At 38.6% G+C, this 22,602-nt stretch overlaps 1 protein-coding gene across 1 annotated transcript; it reads left to right on the plus strand.

Annotated features, from left to right (window-relative positions):
• Positions 1 to 3,818: 3,818 nt before the first annotated feature.
• Positions 3,819 to 15,634, plus strand: Smp_141330 (hypothetical protein; the record flags this gene model as incomplete). The annotated part of the gene is made up of 4 exons (XM_018793315.1): positions 3,819 to 4,043; positions 7,006 to 7,203; positions 13,108 to 13,522; positions 15,301 to 15,634. The coding sequence occupies 4 exons, from the start codon at positions 3,819 to 3,821 to the stop codon at positions 15,468 to 15,470; spliced, it is 1,008 nt and encodes a 335-aa protein (XP_018647840.1). The 3' UTR covers positions 15,471 to 15,634.
• Between the last annotated feature and the right edge of the window lie 6,968 nt (positions 15,635 to 22,602).

The raw sequence follows: 22,602 nt of genomic DNA on the forward strand, positions 1-22,602 counted from the left end.
CGCAAATAATATCGGGGTCATCAATAATTCTTCCGTTAACTATGAAGAATTTGGTCACGCCAAGAGAATTTGACTTCACACGCGATTTAAAAAGCCGAAGTATTGATAATTCTGGGTTCTTATTACCTAGGGCTTTATTTTCTATATTCATAAAATACTTGCGTTTAGATGAAGCACTCTTGTCAATTAACTTAAGTATACTCTGTAGTGTATACAAGTCATTATGCTTGTGGTAACGGTGTTTTAATTTCCTCAGTTTTCTTTTAAAAGTTTTAAAATTATTCTGGCCCCTATTGGCGTTATGAGCCACATGGCTAATAATTGGAGCAGTGCAGTCGAGGCAGTGTATCAAGTTGTGGTATAGATCAGAGATCACAATGTCAATATTATTTGTGGTAAAATAAGTTTCCCATGGCAAACAACGAATAAGACTTTCAGTCCGTTTCCAGGTTTGTTGATCAAAATGTCTACTCTTGTACATCATTCCAGCTTTAGAATTCAATTGTATGGCGTCGAAAGAATGAATGATACACAATATTACTCTGTGATCACTCTTAAAAAACTCCTGACCAATATGCACTGAGATAGAATCTATGTTGATTGTAAATAGTAAATCAAGTATATTATTCCTTCTAGTCGGTTGTCGGACCTGTTGGACCCATCCATAAAGTTCTAGCGTTTCAACTAACTTGTCATGTCGGCCTGAAACCGGAGTCAAATCCCATGTGATGTTTGGCAGATTAAAATCACCTCCGATGATTTTAAAAGTATGCGGTTGGTGTGAAGCAATGGAAAAGATGTTTGTTAGTAATCTGTCAAACCTAGAGTCTGCATGTGGTGGTCTGTATATGCATCCCACCAGTAGATAATTCCGAGATCCACAGTTTACAGTCACCCAGGTGGAGTCATCTATAGCATTAAGGGATTTATCCTCAAATTTGCAGGCCTGAATATCCGAACGGACATAGATAAGTGTACCGCCCCCTAATCCATTACATCTATCGGTCCTAAAGAAAACATAGTTATCTATATGCAGGGAGTGATCGGATACAGATGAATTGCACCACGTTTCCGTAATAAGTACAATAGTTGGATTTACAAGCAATAAAAGGATTTTGAGGTGAGTAATTTTATTGGGCAGAGAGCGGGAATTGAACGAAAGAATAAGAAATTGAGATTTACCATGGTGAATCAGGTTGGAGTATAAATCACAATCGGTATTTACATGAATACTCGTAGGATTGGCTAAGGTGAGAGTTGTGTTGCGATCGGAAATAGATTCAACAACTTTGTCATCATTTGAAGTATGTGTATTGTTGCCGGCAGAAAAGCCGGCGGAAGTACAAAAAAAGTCTTCTCACTATTATTGGATATAACATTTGGTAAAGGAATAGTATTAACATTGGGAGCCGGACCAAGAAGACTATCAGGTCTATGTGTGCGACCAAGTGGCCATTTACAATTTAGATTGCTATTTATACCTGACGTATAGGGAACATGTTCTAAACTCTTATTTCCAAGGTTTGTGGTTGATTTTGGCTCCTTCGTAACTTGAGGGGGGTCGTGTGTTGTTAAAGATGCTTGAGATGGTTTGCAAGGTTCGAGTATATCGACGTTAAGAGTGTGGTCAGGCAGATAAATTTTATGACCAGTTTTCCAGTTATCCGTTGCACAGTCACTATAACTGGTTTTTGCACTAACAGCGACTTGGACTGTGTTATCCCATTCGAAATCAGTACAACTACTTAGGGTTGAATCTAAGTCAACATTCTTAAAAGGATGGGCATCACCTACATTGGGACTACTTTCTTTTGGGCTTTGAACTTTAGGAGATTCAGGAGAGTTTTCCGGTGGTTGCATATTCGTAAAGTTAGATGTCCGCTTAAGATCGAACTTAATTTTATGACCTTTAGGATTATGATACTCTTGGGTGTTTGAAATTAGGCCTATAATAATGGTGGCGAAGATAAGTGTGCTAATAGCGAATATGGACCATAGTTTCACAAAGTAGTGATTTCTATCTTAAGGAAAAACATTCCGCATGCAAAACCCAATGTTATCTGATCGTAAGTTTGTTGAAGTTCATAAACGCTGACATTATTTCAGAAAACCCTTGCCAAACATTAAATATGATGTACCTATTCGATTCACAAAGTCATCCTTCAGTGATCAAAGAAAGCTATATTGGAGGATCCACAGTATCAAGTGCTTGTCCGAACTTCATAGTTTTTAAATTTATACACACGTAGAAATAGTGGTACAATCTAGAACGGACGAACGGTTTCTGTCTATATAAAAAGCTGGATTCGTGAAGCCTAGCAAAACGGACATTGAGCTTCTAATACGCTGGTCTGAAAGCAGGCCATGGGTACAAGTAACCCATGCACATGTTGAGTTGCCGAAAATGGAGCTAAGGCTGCATCATGTGCCCGCGGTTAGTTTCTCTTTAAAAGTTAAATGGTCAATGTCATGCGTTCCTTTACCCCAGAATCTTTTATTTTGGCACTACGTATTTTTCCGTAAGGTTTTCATTGACTTCAGTAGATCAAAGTCACAAATGCTGGGTCTATATCTAATATGATGTAGAGATAAATAAATCCCCAAAATAAATAGCCTCTTAAGTGTTCGACATTGGATTATGACCACATTAGTTTTAATGTATTCACCTAGCTGAAGGCGCTCGGTCACACATTCGCACCAGATCAAGGTGGAAACACCGTGCTCAACATCCCCTTCAATCGCTAGCCAGATTAGATCAGTCGATCCACGATATATTGATTGCCTATCAAATGTATCTTCGAACCTCCTAGATCATGTCTTTCGGTTTCACTTGGTGGGTACAATTCATAATACAAGGTGTTACTGGTTAAAGTATTGTCAAACTCTGAATACCTCTGGCATCTTCAATGACATTCTAAACAAGGTTTACTTAAGTTGCATTGATTACAGAATCATTAGAATTTGACATGTAGATACAGTCTTTTCGACGGGTGTCAGAACTCATCAGACAGCTTGAAATATGTCTCCCAACACAATTACAGCAGATTTGTCAGACAATTTTCCCAATAAATCGGAACATTATTAAGAGTTGGGTTTCCTACATGAAAGTGAACGTAACACAAGTTTATTTTCATTGAAAACAAATTATTTCGGTGACATTTTAAGAGGTTATTTGTGACCTGGGTGTTTTGTTTTCTTTGTTATCTTTTTTGTCGCTATTCCACCTCCAAGGTGTTCAATAATTTAGCCAAATCCTATGTAGTTGAATGAACTATTTGCCTATAGTCTCCATTTTCAGAATTTCGTAATCTGAAGCTTGTGTTGCCACTAGTTATTATCTGTCTCTTTCCTTATTAAAAGTAAGTGTATTTGTGCCTTTGTTATTTCATCAGTGTATCCTTCCTCTCGTTCTTCACTTTTCCAGCTCCCATCACTTACGCTACTCTAGTTACTCCGTTAGTATGAAAAGGGCCTTTTGGCTGGGCGCAAACCCTTGCAAGCTGACTATCAGCTTGATAACTCCTGATTTCATCGACATGGTCGCTTTAAAGTGAACTCAGTTGCTTGACATCAAAATAACCTAAAATCAAATGCCTGGAGAAATCGCAGAATAATGCAGCCAAGCGGTTTGACTGACTACTCTAGACGCAACCAAACAGTCAGAATTTCACGAAACGCCATTGAATGAGCACAAATGGGTCAGCTTGTTCTTACTACTTTTAACTAAGATATTAAATATCAGATGTTTTGTTTGAACCTATATCTGAGACCGTGTCCGCCTTTTTCGAAAAAGCCCTTGTAGCGCATGTTATTTGGTTATGGTTAGGATAACGTCTGAAATAGTTGAGAATGCTCCACAGTTTACCAACGCCATTAAAGATCGTGAGCTCAGTCTCAGAAGTTACAAGTTTCCTGCTATCGAAAATATGGGGTGTACATTGGATCAGTTCGATACCATTGATCTTTCAGATAATGAAATCAGAAAACTCGACGGATTTCCAATGTTGAAACGTCTAAAATCGTTGATACTTACAAACAATAAGGTGAACGTTCTATGATTAAATTTGATTCTGAAGTTAAATTACTGTCTCTATACTTAATTTTTTCTTAAATATACTTAAATTGTACCAATTACGAATGTTTTCTCCACTCTGATATAATTAAACACGTAATGCTGTTGAACCCAATTTACTCACCCAACCCTTATTGGTATTTGGTTCGTATCAAACATTCCCTATGTTCTATCTAAACAGAGTTTTACTTGTTTGCGCATCAGCTAAATACAAAACTGTGTTGCTAGTGGTGTTATGGGTGTCAGATTTCGCATCTGTCGCCTCTCATCTAATTTCTTGTATACAACTCCCACACTTTCTTGGCTTCAAAACCGGTTGTGTCACTGATTCCCGTCATACCTTAAACCTTGCAAATACTCCTAGGAAACATGATTTTGTCTACCTATGATCCCATCTACTTTGATCGATGCATTTTGAACATGGCACATGCAATTCTACACAAAGAATTCATCATTAGTGTTTGATTCAGTTCTCTGTATAATCATCGTTTTTTTTTCATGTCCGTGTCTGCTAATGATTGGTCCAGTCTTTGGATGTTCATGTTTTTGAATAGCATTCGAAGGTACTGTCTTTCTATTAATCTTTGGGTGTGGCCTTAAATCTTCGTACAACAAAACTTTGCATTCATCTCATTGAAGGTATTAATTTATTATCTTAAGATACTTATGACCATGGTGTATTCGAAACTACTTATTTCTTTTATAGTAAAGCATTTTAAGAAAGTTGCAAAAATCATGTGCTTTTAACCTCATGTATACTTAAGGTTACTTATTAACTTGCCTAAATTGATTTATGCAACAATTAAACATATCGACTACTTCGTTAACATTGAGGACCTTACCAGCTATTATTTCTATTGTTATCCAGATATTAAAGAAAAAGACAAAAGGTCTACTGTTCACGACGTGCATATGAGCCTAAAAGGTTATCAAAACGACGAACATATTTCATGATAGTGCGCGTTGTTGGTTAACGTCTGAAATAGTTATTAAATACGTAAAATCGCATATTCTATCCCATGTTACCAAGGTAGTACACATATGGCACATTCATATTGTCAACAGTTTGTATATGGTATAATTTTAGACTATAGCAGCTCACATACAATTGACTTTGTTTACATCTTATTTGATTAAGCCCTTTTGTTAACTTATTTAACGGACAGTCATTCGTGCAACAACAACCTATTTTTTTATTTATTTAAACACAAATATTGGTACATGGAAGCACCAGATAAATATGTGCCTCACAAATCTCATTTGGTTTGTGTGAGGGCTGTGATACTGCCCAGGTACCCAGACTGAAGCAGGTGGTTTTCTTAGGGGGCCACACCCGGAGCCTTTGACCCAAAGGTCTGATCCACAAGACAGTGGAGCATCGTGAGGAGATGCAGTCCCATGGTAGCCGGTGACCAACAATTGATTCATACGCCATTTTTCTCTCAGGATACTGGAGCCCATGTGCACCATTGGTTTGGAATCAGGGTTTCCCAACTCCCCCTAGGTGGACCCTCCATGTGCACCAACCCGGTTAAAGCACCGGACATTCGCTTTTCGTCCTCTCAATTTCGTGAACAACATCCCCGCCACGAGAAGGCAGTGAGTAAGACTTCCCTGGCAGGGGCTATATACGCGTGGTCATGTGAGAGCATTTTGAGAGGGAGAGAGGACTTTCCCCACTCTCGGCCGTACCAGGGCATTTGGGGGCAACCTATCTATGCTATTGTACCTTTATTATATGCGTTTGAGCATTGCTTACTGCCTACGCATGTATTCATTCTGCTAGCCTTACTATTAATCACTTAATTGATTCGATTATTCATGCTTTTCCATTTGTATATATATGTACATCTTAATCGTGTTCACTGTACTGTACTCGCTGACTCGATCAATTGACCTCTCGCTCACTCGCCTGCTTTACGGTACTACTCTCTCATGCTTGCTTAACGTGCCTGCAATTTGTGATATCTGTGAACGGTCCAATAATAAACGCAATCAACCCTTCGTATTCGCCTTCTGATTTATACACCGTTAGGGCGTTATCGAGTAACGGTTATCAGGACGAACAATATACGATTTATGGATAATATCGAATATCGACCACCACAAGAATAATTAGTATTTCATATTATGGGGTTCAGTAGTGAAATTCGTTGCATTTCCAATCGTGATTCACCTCAACATCTATTATGTTGAACTTTTTAAAGGTCGATGCTAATACTTCTAAGATGCGAGGAAACGACATGAAATCCATATACGAAGTCACTCTGTTAGTGTGAGCTGTGTCAGGTGAAAAATGTACCAAATGCACTGCAAATATTTGGAATATTTGTTACGGCATTTCAGATACGTGAACTAAATAATCTTGGTTAAAACGCTTCTTATACTTTGTATTGTCTCAACTTAGCAGCGCTACCCATGGTAAATACACCAGTTGACAAGTCACAATAACAATCGATTTCGTTCCCAACCATCTCATGTGGTAAACATTGTATTTTGTCCACCTACTTTAGTCATTCTAATATAAACATCTATCCAGTTAATAACGTGTCTAATTTTTGTCATCTTACATTTGATTAAAAAGTTATACCATGACTTGTGTGTATCCTCTTATAGTATATTCCATATTCCTGTCAAAAATAACAATACTCAAAATACTCAACTCAAAAATAAGACCACATAACTCATGCTTATTTTATTGGTTAGTTGTCTTCTGTTTGACTTCCAATAATACCACATGGACAAAGGTTTAGTTAGTCGCATAACGTCAGCATACTATGGTAATACAATTCAGAACTTAAAGTTTCAGTCTAATGTTCAATTTTGGTTTTGCAGTCATAGAATCCATGTTTCTACCCACTAGTTAAGTGCTTTACTTTCATCATACAAAAATCGTCAAGGTTTTTTGAAACTTTTGTTATTTTGACTTTTAGATCGCCCGTATCGCCGAGGACTTGGGTCAGCATTTACCCAATCTCTTGACCCTTATCCTAACTAGTAATTACCTTTCTGACCTCAAAGATTTGGATCCTCTATCATCATGTGATAAATTAAATTTTCTAAGTCTTCTTCATTGTCCTGTAACAATGCGAGCAAATTACCGACTATATGTTATCAGCCGCGTCGCATCTGTAAGTTAAATAGTTTTACTGGACCTGTTTATCATAGTTTTGTAAAATACTATCATAACCATGAACTCATTTATTTTTCCCGACCGTTGCTGCTACCTTGACGTAGTGGTCAGGCTTGCCTATTGTGATGAGCCAATCGAACTATACTGGCTGGAACAATCGTTCCTCAAGGTCCTATCGTGTCGGACAGGTCGGTTAAAGAGCAGTAAGACTAAAGGCAGCAAACCCAAGGTCCGAAGGCGAAGTCGTACTGCTGACTGTACAGAGGTGTGACGGCGGTAAAGTGTTTCCTTCAGACAACCAACATGACAGCGATGCTGCCTTCCCACAAGGAGGAGTGGGGTTAGAAAAGGTCTTCATTATAGACCTATTGCTGGAAATAACACTCGTCGACTGAATTTTCAGGAATTGATCTTCTACCAGGAGGTTCACTTATCGACTTAGAATACGCAGATGACATAGTCCTGTTTGGTGAAGACACTGGCAAAATGCAGAGTCTTCTGTTAGAACTGAGTAATAATGCCAGGATGTTTGGGATGCGTTTCTCCCCATCCAAATGTAAATTGTTACTCCAGGACTGGCCTGCGTCAACACCTGAACTAAGGATAGGGAGCAAAGTAGTCGAACGCGTCGACAACTTCACTTATCTTGGAAGTCTGATCGGCCCTAATAAGTTGGTGTCTGACGAAATCTCAGCACGGATTCAAAAAGCTCGTTTGGCTTTTGCCAACTTACGTCACCTATGGCGAAGACGAGATATCCGTCTATCAATTAAGGTGCGAGCATACTGTGTGGCGGTTGGTTCTGTTCTTCTTTACGGCTGTGAAACGTGGCCATTAAGAGTAGGGGATACTCGTAAGTTACTAGTATTTGATCACAGATGCCTTAAAAATATTGCTCGCATCTGTTGGGATCACCGGGTAGGCAATGGTGAGGTTAGACACAGGGTATTAGGGAATGATGGTAAATCAGTTGATGAGGTTGTGAATCTTTCATCGACTGAGATGGTTGGGCCACGTGTTACGTATGCCTGAACACCGATTAGTATTAGGGATGTTTGGCAGAGAGTTAGGGACGTGAAAACGAAAACGTGACATCAGTGCTTGAAGTCACTAACTTCTAGTCTCGTCAGTCAGTCAGCGACAACGTAGGATCAGACACATATATGCATCGGTCCAAGTTGCCATACCTCGTTAGCACAAGATGAACACCAAATTCATAGAATTAACTTAGTGGTGGTAGTATATAAAGAAAGGTTGTATATAAGGATATAGTATGGGAAGGAAAAAAGTTATGAAGCAATTTTAATCTCAAGGTTTAAGGGAAGATAAAGAGTGTATACACCTACGCCATTGTGATCGATTCTGAGCCATGTCACCCAGAGTCTCCAACCATTGGTTACAATAGTCACGCGGACCCCAACCAGGTAGTCTGCATCTACCAACATGGCTCAGACTAGAAGTTAGTGACTTCAAGCACTGATGCCATGTTTTGGTTTGGCCACCCATAACTCTCTTCCAACCATCCCCTACACTAGTCAACATTACGCGTCGTGGTAATCGGTGTTCAGGCATACGTAACACGTGGCCCAACCATCTCAGTCGATGAAGATTCATCACCTCATCAACTGACTTACCATCATTCCCTAATACCCTGTATCTAACCTCACTATTACTTACCCGGTTATTCCAGCAGATGCGAGCAATATTTTTAAGGCATCTGTGATCAAATACTAGTAACTTACGAGTATCCCCTACTCTTAATGGCCACGTTTCACAGCCGTAAAGAAGAACAGAACCAACCGCCACACAGTATGCTCGCACCTTAATTGATAGACGGATATCTCGTCTTCGCCATAGGTGACGTAAGTTGGCAAAAGCCAAACGAGCTTTTTGAATCCGTGCTGAGATTTCGTCAGACACCAACTTATTAGGGCCGATCAGACTTCCAAGATAAGTGAAGTTGTCGACGCGTTCGACTACTTTGCTCCCTATCCTTAGTTCAGGTGTTGACGCAGGCCAGTCCTGGAGTAACAATTTACATTTGGATGGGGAGAAACGCATCCCAAACATCCTGGCATTATTACTCAGTTCTAACAGAAGACTCTGCATTTTGCCAGTGTCTTCACCAAACAGGACTATGTCATCTGCGTATTCTAAGTCGATAAGTGAACCTCCTGGTAGAAGATCAATTCCTGAAAATTCAGTCGACGAGTGTTATTTCCAGCAACAGGTCTATAATGAAGTTAAACAAAAATGGGGATAGTGGACAGCCTTGACGGACACCACTTGAGGTTGTAAAATCATATGACAGTTCGCCATAAGCTCTCACTCGACTGGTAGTGTTCTAGTAAAGAGCCTTCACAAGGTTTATGTACTTCTCAGGTACACCTTTCAATGACAGACACTGCCACAGAACCTCTCGGTCTACAGAGTCAAATGCTGCTTTTAAGTAAAGAAAAACTATCATTGTCGGACGCCGATAAGCATGTCTGTGCTCTAAAACTTGACGAATGATGAATATGTGGTCGATACAGCCACGACCAGGTCTGAAGCCAGCCTGATTTTCTCGTGTTTGCAGTTCATGAGTCTTTGTTAGGCGCACGATAATTATTGAGGCTAGTATTTTAGATACTATGTTAGTCAGACTAATCCCTCTATGGTTATCACAGTATGATTTTGGCTCCTTCTTATATATTGGGACAATCAGAGATTGTGACCAGTCAGATGGGATTACGTCCGTCTCCCAGATTTTAACCAGAATATTAGTCAAGCTAATCGCTAAAATTGGACCACCATATTTGAAGACCTCTGGAGCCAATCCATCTGGACCAGCTGCTCTTCCTCGTTTCAGATTACTTATAGCCTTTTGAACTTCAAGTAGGGTCGGGGGGCCTACTTCAATGTTCCATTCAGACTGTCTGGGAATAGTGGGTAGTTGTGCAGTAGCTGAAGGCCAGCTAAACTGCTCCTTAAAGTGTTCCGCCCATCGTTCTAAACGTTTGGGTTGAGAGCAGATAGGGGTTCCATCTTTTTCCGAGATCGTCTCACACTTGACTTCTTAATTCCGGTTTCTTTTATTAGTCTGAATAGTTGCCCGGTGTTGCCTACAGCCGCTGCCTTTTCCATCTCTTTTGCTTTCATTGCCCACCACTGCTCACGATCGTTCCTTAGACTTTTAGTTAACCTAGATCTAATTTGTTTACGCTCTTCGTCGTGCTCAGAGCCTGATGGGATGAGTTTACGCGAATCCATCAGTGAAATAGACTTAGAAGAAATCCACTGGTTTTCTGGAGCCCTATGGTTTAAGTAACTAATAGATGTTACTGCTGTTTCCACAGCTGTTCGTGTGTCTTTCCAAGCAGCATCTGGGTCAGTCTCGTTTACAGAACTGCCTAGATGTGAACTCAGTTGTTCCTGGAATTTACATTTGGATTTCTCGTCCTCCAGTTCAATCCTAATGGGTCTTCTTAGTGTACTTTTCCTGCGTCCATTGAGGCGCAGACGAATGCGTGCTCGTATTAAAGCGTGATCAGAGTCTAAACAAGTACTATGTCTGAGCGCTTAGCTTTCTGAAGAAGCTCAGAGAGCTTTCTGCAAGTCATCTTTCACTTCATCATGGCTGCAGTCAGTGGGAGCGTAGGCAGAAACGACGAAAAGGCAACGACGTGTGTCCCTATCCTTCCGAGTTCTTACGGAGCCATTTAGCCGAGCAGCACACAGGCGACTGTTAACGGGGATCCATTCTAGTAGTGCCTGTTCTGCCCTTGTATTTAGTGCTATGCCTACACCTGCGAGTCCACGAGAACTAGCCAACGAGTCGCCAGATACACGGAGGGTGTATTTCGTTGGCTGTCCATTTTGGCGAGGTGAGGCCAAGTGAATGACCACACTAGGATCCTGTATGCGTGTTTCGGAGACACAGCATACATCATGGTACGAGATTCTAGAGTTTTAGCTAAGGAGGCCTGTTGACCGATTTGGCATAGGGTACGTGCGTTGAAGGTTCCAATGTGTAGTTTGGAGCGAGGTTTTAGTAGACCTGGGACAACGTTTCGCGCACTAGAATCGTTGGCCATGGTGACACTTGAGGAGGAAACCGGAAGAGGAAGTTTAGTGTTGAAAGTCAAGGCAGAAGGAACAGTGGGAATTGAAGAAGTAGATTGATTATGAATACAGTGGTCTTGAGTGCTGTTAGAGGTACGAGGGCAGTTATCACTTCCCGGTTGCCCACACCGTGGAAGGGTTCTTCTAGGGGTACCTGAAAAGGAAATTGGGTTAGAAGTGGTCTTAATGACCTGAGAGTGTGACCGCAGTGCCCAAGGGACAACTGCTTGAGGTCGGTCACACACGAAGTTTTTGTGTTAGCTCCGTTCTTCAAAGGACCTTACCGCCGGAGACGAATATCCGTGGGATAAGGCGAGGTGTGCATTTTTAGGGTCGACCTTTTCTAACCCCACCCCTCCTTGTGGGAAGGCAGCATCGCTGTCATGCTGGTTGTCTGAAGGAAACACCTTACTGCTTTCACACCTCTGTACAGTCAGCAGTACGACTTCGCCTTCGGACCTTGGGTTTGCTGCTTTTAGTCTCACCGCTCTTCAAACGACCTGTCTGGCATGGTAGGACCTTGAGGAACGATTGTTCCAGCCAGTATAGTTCGATTGGCTCATCACAATAGGCAAGCCTGACCACTACGTCAAGGTATCAGCAACGGTCGGGAACTTCTAGTCTGAGCCATGTTGGCAGATGCAGACTACCTGGTTGGGGTCTGCGTGACTATCGTGACCAATAGTTGGAGACTGTGTGACATGTCTCAGAACCGATCACAATGGTTTAGGTATATACACTCTGTCTTCGCTTAAACTGTGAGAGTAAAGTTGCTTCGTATATCTCTTTATGTATATTTCTTTCTTTTATGTAGTACCACTATAGAATTAACTACTTCTATGAATTCGGTGTTCATCTTGTTAAGCTAATGAGGTGTGGTAACTTGGTCCGATGCATATATGTGCCTGGTTCTACGTTGTAGCTGACTGACTGACATTTATTTTCAGTTTATAAATTAATCGCCACGTGAACTGTAGCCTGTTTACTTCAATATATGCTTGTCATTTCGAAATGCATGTATAATTGTACGTATAAAAAGATTGTTCATTCTGTAACGTCGTATATGTTGATATCCAGTCACTGGGTTACTTAAAATTTGTTCATAGCCTGGCCCATGCAGATAAATACTGAGTTGCACTTATTTTATTTTTGAATCATTCAGTAAATATTTTTAGAGAATCAATCGTGTTTCTTGATGCTCAAAAATTAATTCATTGAGATTAGTTTTAATTTATGATAGAATATTTGACTATCAAATATCCAAAACACTTGACCTTAATTAGTAATATTGATATGTTTGTCAAAGCAGCAATGTTACCGGTGTGTAGATCACTTACAGCTTTTGTAATGAATTTTTCTGTTACGTGCCTTGCAGTTTATTTAAACAGTTTCAGCATGATACATAAATAAATTCCATTGAACTGAGTGAAATATAATTATATCTAAGAATTTATTTCAAATATGCTGTTGCTAAGTACTCCATAATTATTTTTATGATCATGTTGCTTTTACCAGACTTAACTTGAGTTTTCATGTGTAATGTAACCCTAAATATTAAGCTTGGAACTGTTTATAAATTTTCGTAACACGAATTTTAACGGTTGAGTATGTAATATGTCATCGTCCTCTCTACGCTTCGCTGGACATTTTATTTAGTTGATTTAATGAAAAAATAACACTATCATCCACACTTTGTCATTGTTGTTTCTATAGTACTCCGAATGTATTCAAGTTATTCAGTGTTTAAAATATAATCGAAAAAATTTTCTTTATACGTTTTCTTTTTTTCCATTCTTAGCTTCGCTTTTTAGATTATCGTCGTGTTACCCAAGCTGAACGTAAACTAGCTCGATCAATGTTTAAACGTCTTCCTGCTCTATCAAACAGCGTAAATAATCTAAAAGCACCATATCAGAAAGCGAATTCTAATCGTATAGAAAACTCAATTCCTGCTGCTGGTGTTGTTAAAACATTTATTCCTGGTGCTCCAATTAATTCAAATAATCTTCTCCCTCCTGGAACTGAGCCAACAAGATCTAGTAATGAACAGATTCACCATGGGGAAGGCAAAGAAAACAATGCTGCTGCCCTAAATACATCCGTCGAAACCGATCAGACTGAGTCAACCAAGTCTGATACCTTGGTAGTCAGTTCAGCTGACACTCCTATGCCTCCACCGTCAACTCCTGTCACAACAGGAAATAAACGCCCAGGTTAGTTGTAAAACCACTAGTATGATCGCTATTATAGTTAACCTGGTTTTTCCTTCTATTATCCTTATGATATGTAATTATTTATGAACGTGTATCTGTTTAGATGGAAACATTTGCTTTACATAGCTAGTCAAAACACCCCAACGTAAGATTTTAACTGATGTAAAGGAAAATAGAGAACGTCCTACTTTTGTAGCATTAACATAGTACCAACTTACGAACTCCTGGGAATTTTGTACTACAAGTTGAGGCCAACGAGTTGTTCAAAAAATCATAATCGAAAAACATGGATAACAACTGGAAGTTTGTGTCACTACTACGTAGTGGTTAAGTCTTTTATTGTGAATTGTAACTGTTGGTCTGTACATGTTTCAGTGCGCCACACTTTCATTCAGATATAATGATTACGTCACTGTCAAGGTTTCTACTTCATTCAAATCAGTCATGATATTTAGTTGTAAGGAAAGGAAATGACCCAGGCTCTGTTTCAACCAACCTATAATTTAATCCAAGTATTCTGTTCACAGCATTGAATTGAATACAAACATATAGTCAGTGAAATATTTTCAATTTGTGCATGTTACTTTTTAATGCCATATTTGTAGTATGCTTGTCTGTTAAGTCGTAAGGTATCTCACCGGTGATATCGACAGGTTAAAAAGATAAGGGGTAGTCAAACACTTATTCCCTTAACGGTTTTTCTAGTCACGTATCCGCTAAAATAGATTCAAAGCATAAACTCGTCTCAGTTCTTTTTATTAAAATAGTTGTTGATACAAGAAAGTCAGTCGTAATACTTCCTAATTAATTTCACATTTGTAATCACGATTCAATCTAAGCTAGACCACCATTGAAAAAAGCTTAAATCGACTCGTGATCTCAACCGTGAACATACCACAATCTCTACAAATCTTCCATACTGATTCTTAGTTATTGTTCAGAGCATTTAGAAAGCGTTTCGTCGACGTCTTTACTCAATAATCCCATGTTATCTATGTACACAAATGATTTTGGATAGAAGAAGAATAGTTTCATTAAGGTTCTGGTTGAAAAGACTATGCTTATATAAATCAAGTTTTGTGGTCTCAAATGTGGATGACAAATCGGGACGCAAATGTCTGAATTCGAGTGCAGAGACTTTAATAAATAAGAAAACTAACTCATGTGATTAGTTCTTGGGTATGAGTCACGCTCCAAGTATGGCGGCTAACGATACATCTCAATTGCTCAAACCGAAGTAAGCGAAGCACGGTTTGGACTTGAAACCCAGTAGCCAAAAGTTGAACGCTCTAACTACTTATCCACCACTCAACTTCAGCGATATATTGAATATTCTACTATTGATTTTCGAATAGACATTTTTATGATCTTTATTGTAGCAATCATGTCCTACTTTTTTAACAAAGATTACGCTTATAAGAAATAGGGATGCATCTAGTATGTCATTCGCTATCGTTTTAAACATTAGTAGTTGTGTGTGTGACTACATTGGTTGGTTCTGTCATAAAAGATTAACGTAAAAAATCAATTGGTGCTATTTTGGTGACCAAAGTTTGTCTTCTGACTGTTGTTTATACGTAACTCAAACTAATATTACTTGTTTTACCAAGTATTCGGGTTTGTAATACATCGCGATAAACATGGCTGTTTTATGTTAGATTATCCATAACCCATCTCAGCTTCCTTGTTGCTATCAGTTTTTCCATATGACATTCACCTCTTGTGCTATTTTGTATGGTCGTTCGATGTACTATTCTATTCTGTTTGTTAAATTTCAGTTGCATCAAGTCAAGATCTATTTGCAATCCAGGAAGCAATTAAACGAGCGCGAACTATGGACGAAGTGGAACGTCTTCATCAGTTGCTAAGTAGTGGTCAGTTTGCAGGATTCGCAGCTCAGTGGCAGAAACAATTAAGGCAGCAACAACAACAGAAGTCCTCTCAGTAATCACCATATATAAATATTTATATGGGGGACAGAAAAGCCATCTATCGACAAAATTTTCAGTGACTCTGTGTAAAGACTGTACTATAATATGTTTGTATGCATACTTTTAACTGTTATGTAAGTATGGTGCAATTAATCTCAAGTAAATATTTTATTTTACTAGCAAAAAATGCATTGGTTTTTGTTAATTAATAGGGTGGTTCTATCTTAGGTTTGTTGAAAATAGTCTCATATGTAATGTAGAAAAGGGCAAGATAGGCAGTTGAAATGAATATTGTGAGAGATCACAAAGTGCTTACATAACGCGTTTACATAGTCTTCGATCATCCGTTAGCGTCTTGCAGTGTGTTCTACAATCCGGCCTGTCTGATCTTCAAGTGTTCTACCTACGCCGGGCTTTTGGTATGCTAAAAATCTTTTCTACTTCTGACAACTGTGACAGATTTGAGGTCACATTCCGCTACATACTACTTACAAACAATCTTGTGAGTGGTGTCGATCACAATAGTAGTGGTAGATGAATGGATAGTTTAAATTAAGAAATATATTATCGTTCTGCAAATCCAATTATTTCCTTATCTTGTCAATAGTATATAGTTCATTTCTTACTTTTTACTCTTTAAATTAGTATCGTTTTTTGGTTAATCACCTTATCCTAAATTTTTGAAATATGGAGAAATGAATTGTTACATAATCATGCTAGGTTGGATATCTATCTTTATGCCGTGTTAGAGGCAACAATTCCTTAACAGTAGGTGTTTATCGTTATCATGTTACGCCGTAAGATGGAAGCTTCATTACGTTGCTCGCATTAGAGGAATCACAGGAACGATGTTGCTTAAGGTTAAGCGTTCTTTTCCAGTATATATTATTCCCCCCTATCTTTTCAATTTAACTCGTGCTAATGTGACAGTTTACGTCTCATGTATTTAATAACTTCGGAAATACTGCAGTTCAGTAGTTTGTGTATTAATAATTCGCACTGCGACATTAAAAATGTAATTTGAGTGTGGAAATGTCTCTAATTAATTTTGCAATTAAGTAACACAAAATATAATGCAGATTAAATGGAGGTGGGTCAGTTTAGTTACATATCTTAATAGTAATCGGTAAGGTACGCAACAGATAACAAAAGTCAACATTAAAGTGAAATTACATAGTCGATTAATTATCATGACTAGTTAAATAACAGTGGAAATAGGAACTGAGTAAACTTGAAATTAAACAGTTGAATACAAATGTTCGATGTTACTCGTAGAATTAGTAATAAGTAATTAATGGGACAGGTGCAAAGAAAATTGGATTACCGGATCATGTAAGAAAAGAATTAGAAACCAAAATTAAAGGGTCTGGAGAAAATTAGTGGTGAGTGTACAGAAGGTCATGGTAAACTGAGAGGTCGTACAAACGTTTTCTGTATACAAAGACTAGATTTATTGATGTGTATTCCGCTGTGTTGTAACCGGATTCTGGAAGCATGAGATAAATTCGAAGAATTCTGTAGATAACTCCAACGGCTGAATTTACATTCATGTAGTGTCCAAATATCAAACCAAGTGCTTCAGAATAGAACTTTTGGTTGTTTTTTTAGTCATGTGGTCAACCACAAAAGATGATGTCCCGAAATTTAATGATGTATTCGCTTGGTTATACACCCAATATAGCTGACTCCATAAGCGCTGTTGAAAGTGTTAATACGAGGTAGAGCCTGTGAAACTAGTCAGTTTACTCTTATTCCGTGAACACAATATCGGTTGATTGGAAAAAGAAACGAATAATCTTGTTGCATTGAATGAACGCTCTGCAGTTTTTCTTGTACGTCAGATCATTATTCCACCTAATATATCAAGTTTAAACTATGATTTCAGGAGTAAAGGTGTGTTTGATGCTGTTGGTGATTTCACTTTACCTTCAGTTTCTGTTTTGCCAGGAACTTTGATGAGTGCATGCATCTTTGCTTGGTAAATCATTGGATAAGTTTTAATTCTTTAAGGATATCATCAGAGCAGGTTATTTTAACTGTTTTAGCCAAACATTTGACCAGATTTCTCTTATATTATAATGAGATACAAGCTGAAAAATGTGTACGTTGTGTTTGTGTAGCCGACTTACGATGGACATTTCTTTTTGTTGTCGCGTCAGTTTTCGTTGACAAAACGTATAGAAAGGATGTGTCGCAGTTTTCTTCCTTTATGAAAATGATCGCTTGATGTACTGTTAACGGTTTTCAGTAGGTTGTTAGCTTCGGCCTTATTATTTGGATTTTGTTGAATTATTACTTACCTACTTACGCCTGTTACCCCTCGTCAAGGAGTATAGGCCGCTCACCAGCACTTTGTTGAAGTATATCATTAGTTAATTGACTGTATTTGACTATTATGAGTGATTGACCTCTATATTCGCAACCATGAATAAAGTGTGTATGTACAACCCTGTTGAAGTTGTATGCCATGAACTGGGTAGTTCGATTGTTAAGCCTTCATCGTATTTCTAGAAGAAATCATGATATACTGTAGAAGGAAGTTACCCATAAGGATCTCTCCGAAAGTAACTAGCGGTTTATCCTGTCGATATTGAGTCTGATTGGTTACTGTTCTTCACGATCTAAAATATATGAAAGTCATGAATCAAGAAAGCTTTTTAATATTTACTTTCGCTTTGTGTAATATTTCTATTCAGCGTTACCTCTCCATGGTTGATTCAGCATATGTCCTCTTGGGGAGAGCAGTTTACTATCATATTTTAATTAGTTATTTTTCTTGCACGTCCGACCGATGAGTTCCAAGTAGAACCAAACGGCCATCCTAGATCCCACTGCTTGTCACCATTGCTGATAATTCTACAGTCGACTCTTTTATGATTACTGATAGTCACATGTATGAGTCCCATTAAACATTTGGTTCGAAAATTGATTATAAATTTTAATAGGCTATGATACGGTAGAACAACTTTTTCTTCCCTATGTAAGCCTTTTTAGGTTTAGCCACTCGTAACCCTTTGGGTAGTTGACATTCTCAACTTTAGTCAATCCATAGTGGATAATTCAACTATCACCCATCACTTATAGTGATAAATACACTCATGATACGGTTTTACTCCACTTGTTGTTACAACTTTCAGTCTATTCATTAATATAATTCGTCTTTTTGATATGAGATAACAAAGCTGAGAAATAGTTGAAAACTTCAGTTGGTGCAGATTTATGTTGTTTTTAACTACTCAATAGTTTTCTAAATCATTGTTTCAATTCGACCCAAATTCTTAGTGTAATGGCTTGTGATTCAATCTGGACATAAAAAGCAAACTAGGTGGGGTGGGTTTTAGACTTCCGGCAGATGTATGATATACAGGAAAGCGCTTTGGCGATTGTTAATTCGACCTTGATGAATTCAACTCTTTTGTTAGTCATTCAGGAAACAGTCATTGTAAATCAGTTGCTCATGGAAAAGGGCAGGAATAATAAACAATACACAAATTTTATATGGGGAAAATATAATCTGATGAACCATTCAAATTTGAGACAGTAACCACTGGATTTTCGCGCGAAATTCAAAACCCGATGACGGATAGTGTGTATTTTAGTAAACACTAGGCTAAACCCACTAGTATTCAGTTACTAGGATTCCTAAAGTTTATAAAATGAGGTCAAAGTACGAAAACCATAGTGTTATATCCGAAAGAGAACAAATGAATGGTAACCGTTAAGAATCATTATTCCCAAGTTATTCTCAATCTATTGATCACGGTTTCTCACAATCACAGCCAATTTTGACTTGATCTTGTACAAATGTTACTTTTTTTATTTTATGGTGTGATGTGGTCTGATCTCGCTTGTATATAGATCAAGTAAGTTTGAAATATATGATTCGTATCACGGAGTCTGAGATTGGCGTTCTGGACTTAACAGGTAGGGCTAGGTGGTAAAATGACCAATCAGAACTCTAGGCTACCTGTACTGCTGTATTCGTCATTAGTTTGGTCATATAGATTAGCGTATCTAAATTGGCAATCGTATTTCATGATAATTGTATAGCTAACGACATAACACTTAGTTTATAACATTTCGGAAGTAACTTAAATATTCCTGATGCTTAAAATCAAATAACTAACTCCCTAAGTATTCATCTAATTATCTACAAAATATTTTTTAAGTTATTCCCAACCTTATAGGGGAATTTTAAGCTATGAATCATTAATTTATATAACCTACATTCTTATAAGCCAAAAATTAGTATTACTTCAAGGTCTTTCCAGGGGTCTCTGAGGCTCATCATTAAAGTATACTTATACCTTTACATGAATAATAAATTTATTGAAGATTCCTATTGGTTTTTCTGTCTTTAAGTTAGGAAACAGCAACACGTAAATCTATCCTTATGACAAGAAAACATCCTCAAATAGTGCAGTGAACAAGAAGACGATTGGGGACAACCGAATGTTTTTGACACGAAAATTAAAGACTATCTCACTAAAATCTGACAACCATACAGTAAATAGTTAATTTGCAAACTATCAATTGTCTCAATCTTGAACGTTCCTTCTGCAAATATCAGTGCATCGTCTCCAATTATTATTGTTCATGCATTTTCATACCAATTGCGTTTCGTTCCCGTTCTTTCCTTATCGATCTTTTACTAAAATAGATTTCATGCCCGGCCATTGTCATATACTACTTATGTGGATATAAGTAACCTACACCACAATTGTTTTTTAAGTGTCTTCTAACTGTTACTGGTGAGGGTTTTAAGCACTTGGCAAAAAATAGTTATTTCTGTTGGTCATTTCATATGACATACAAAAATTTTACATTTTTGAATTTCATGCAAAAATTCGTAAATCGTTTACCCGATTCTAATCAGCTTATCTCTACACTATATTTTTTACTGAACTTCCATCGTATTAGTTAACAACTGGATGCTTTCAACTATTTCATCATTACACAACGAATCATTATGCGGCGGGACTAAACTTTATGGACGAGCCAATCAGAAGCTTTCGCGGGTTTTCAAGGTCACGGCGCTAAGTTCGGTACCTGATGCTTACGTACGATCGGTTTACAGCGGATTTTAGAGAAGACGTGATAATTCAGCGTCTACAAGAGAAGGGATTATTAAGAAGTTTCTATACTTGTGACTGTGGTACTCAAATGACTTTTTTCGCTCGATCACGATTAAGGTTAAGACCCTAACCCTAACATTTCCAACGAGTTAACAACCGACAGGCACCAACAATAAGAATTTTTGAGACCTTATCATGGCTCCAGAGGCCGACTACTATGGAGCCATATGGATGAGTTCCTGTACCGTATGCACTATGATTTTAGAACTTCTGAACCTATATCTGACCTTGAGAAGTTTTTGAGCCATGTAAAAGAACAGTATCCGCTTTAATTTTTTAGTTTTGTATAATATATTTTTACTGTATACTAACTGCCTTCTGATTGGCTAACATTTCTCAAGGTCATTTAAGATTCGTTCAAAGGTCGTCCATAAAGTATAGTCTCGTCTATTTATTTATTTAAACACATAAATGTTAGTACAAAGGGGCACCAGATACATATGCTCTACAAAAATCAAATGAGATTTGTGTGAGGGTTGTGATACTGCCCGGGTGCCCAAACCGAAGCAGGTGAATAAGTCAACAACCATTCAGTTTCAATATTATCATGATTAAAGGTCAGTCAGTCAGTCAGTCACAACGTAGAACTTCGTACATACGTACATCAGTTCGAGTTGCCATACCACATTAGCACAGAGATGCAGTTGTCGATTCAAATCCCATAGTGGTAGAAGTAGTAGGAGTATAATCAGAAATCCAAAAGATTAGGGGTTTCAAGAAATTATTGAAGGAGTATAGTACAGTGAAATAAATTTGGAAAGAGAAAAAGATAAAGACATGAGGAATTCAGAAGATTAGAATTTGGTAGAACACAAAGAGTGGATGCATCTTCGCCATTGCAAACGATTTTGAGCCATGTCATTCAAGGTCTCTAACCATCGGTTGCTGTCATCTCGCGAATCCCAACCAGGTAGTCTACACCTACCAACATGGCCCAGTCCACTTGTCAGTGACTTCATTGATTTGTGCCACGTTTTGGTCTGGCCACCCCTAGCTTTCTTCCAACCTACTCCTACACCATGAAACATTGCACGTCGGGGCAGTCGGTGGTCGGGCATACGTAACACATGTCCCAGCCATCTCAACTGATGAAGTTTCACTACTTCATCAATCGATTTGCCATCCCTACCTAGTACTCGTTTCCTAACAACTGCATTACTTACCCGGTGGTCCCAGGATATACGAGCAATGCTTCGAAGACACCTATGATCGAACACTAGTAGCCTACGAATATCCTCTACTCTTATTGGCCATGTTTCACTGCCATAGAGTAGGACGGAGCGAACTGCTGCACAGTAAACCCGTCCTTTGGTTGCTAGACGGATATCTCGCCTACGCCATAAATGACGCAAGTTGGCGAAAGCTAGACGAGCCTTCTGTATCCGTGCTGAGATTTCGTCACATACCAGACCACAAGGGCTGATGAGACTTCCAAGATAAGTGAAGTGGTCTACACGCTCAACTACTTCACTCCCTATCATTAGTTCAGGTGTCGATGCAACCCAATCCTGAAGTAACATTTTGCACTTCGAGGGAGAGAATCGCATTCCGAACATCCCTGCATAGTTGCTTATAGTGGTCAGAAGACTCTGCATGTTGTCAGCGTCTTCACCGAGTAAAACTATGTCGTCGGCGTATTCTAAGTCGACAAGTGAGTCTCCTGGTAAAAGTTCAACTCCTGGAGGTTTAGCTGATGAAAGTGCTATCTCTAAAAGTAAGTCAATGACAAAGTTAAACAAGAATGGGGAGAGTGGACAGCCCTGACGAACGCCACTTGTGGTAATCAGTTCTGATGACAGTTCGCCATAGGCTCTAACTCGACCAGTTGTGCTCGAGTAGAGAGCCTTTATGAGGTTAATGTACTTCTTTGGTACTCCTTTCAGTGACAAACATTGCCATAGAACCTCACGATCAACAGAGTCAAATGCCGCCTTAAGGTCAAGAAATACTACTATTGTGGGACGTCTGAATTTGTGTCTATGTTCTAGGACCTGACGTAGGGTGAATATCTGGT

This window comes from Schistosoma mansoni, chromosome 1 (genome assembly GCF_000237925.1).
Source record: "Schistosoma mansoni strain Puerto Rico chromosome 1, complete genome".
NCBI classification, from domain to species: domain Eukaryota; kingdom Metazoa; phylum Platyhelminthes; class Trematoda; order Strigeidida; family Schistosomatidae; genus Schistosoma; species Schistosoma mansoni.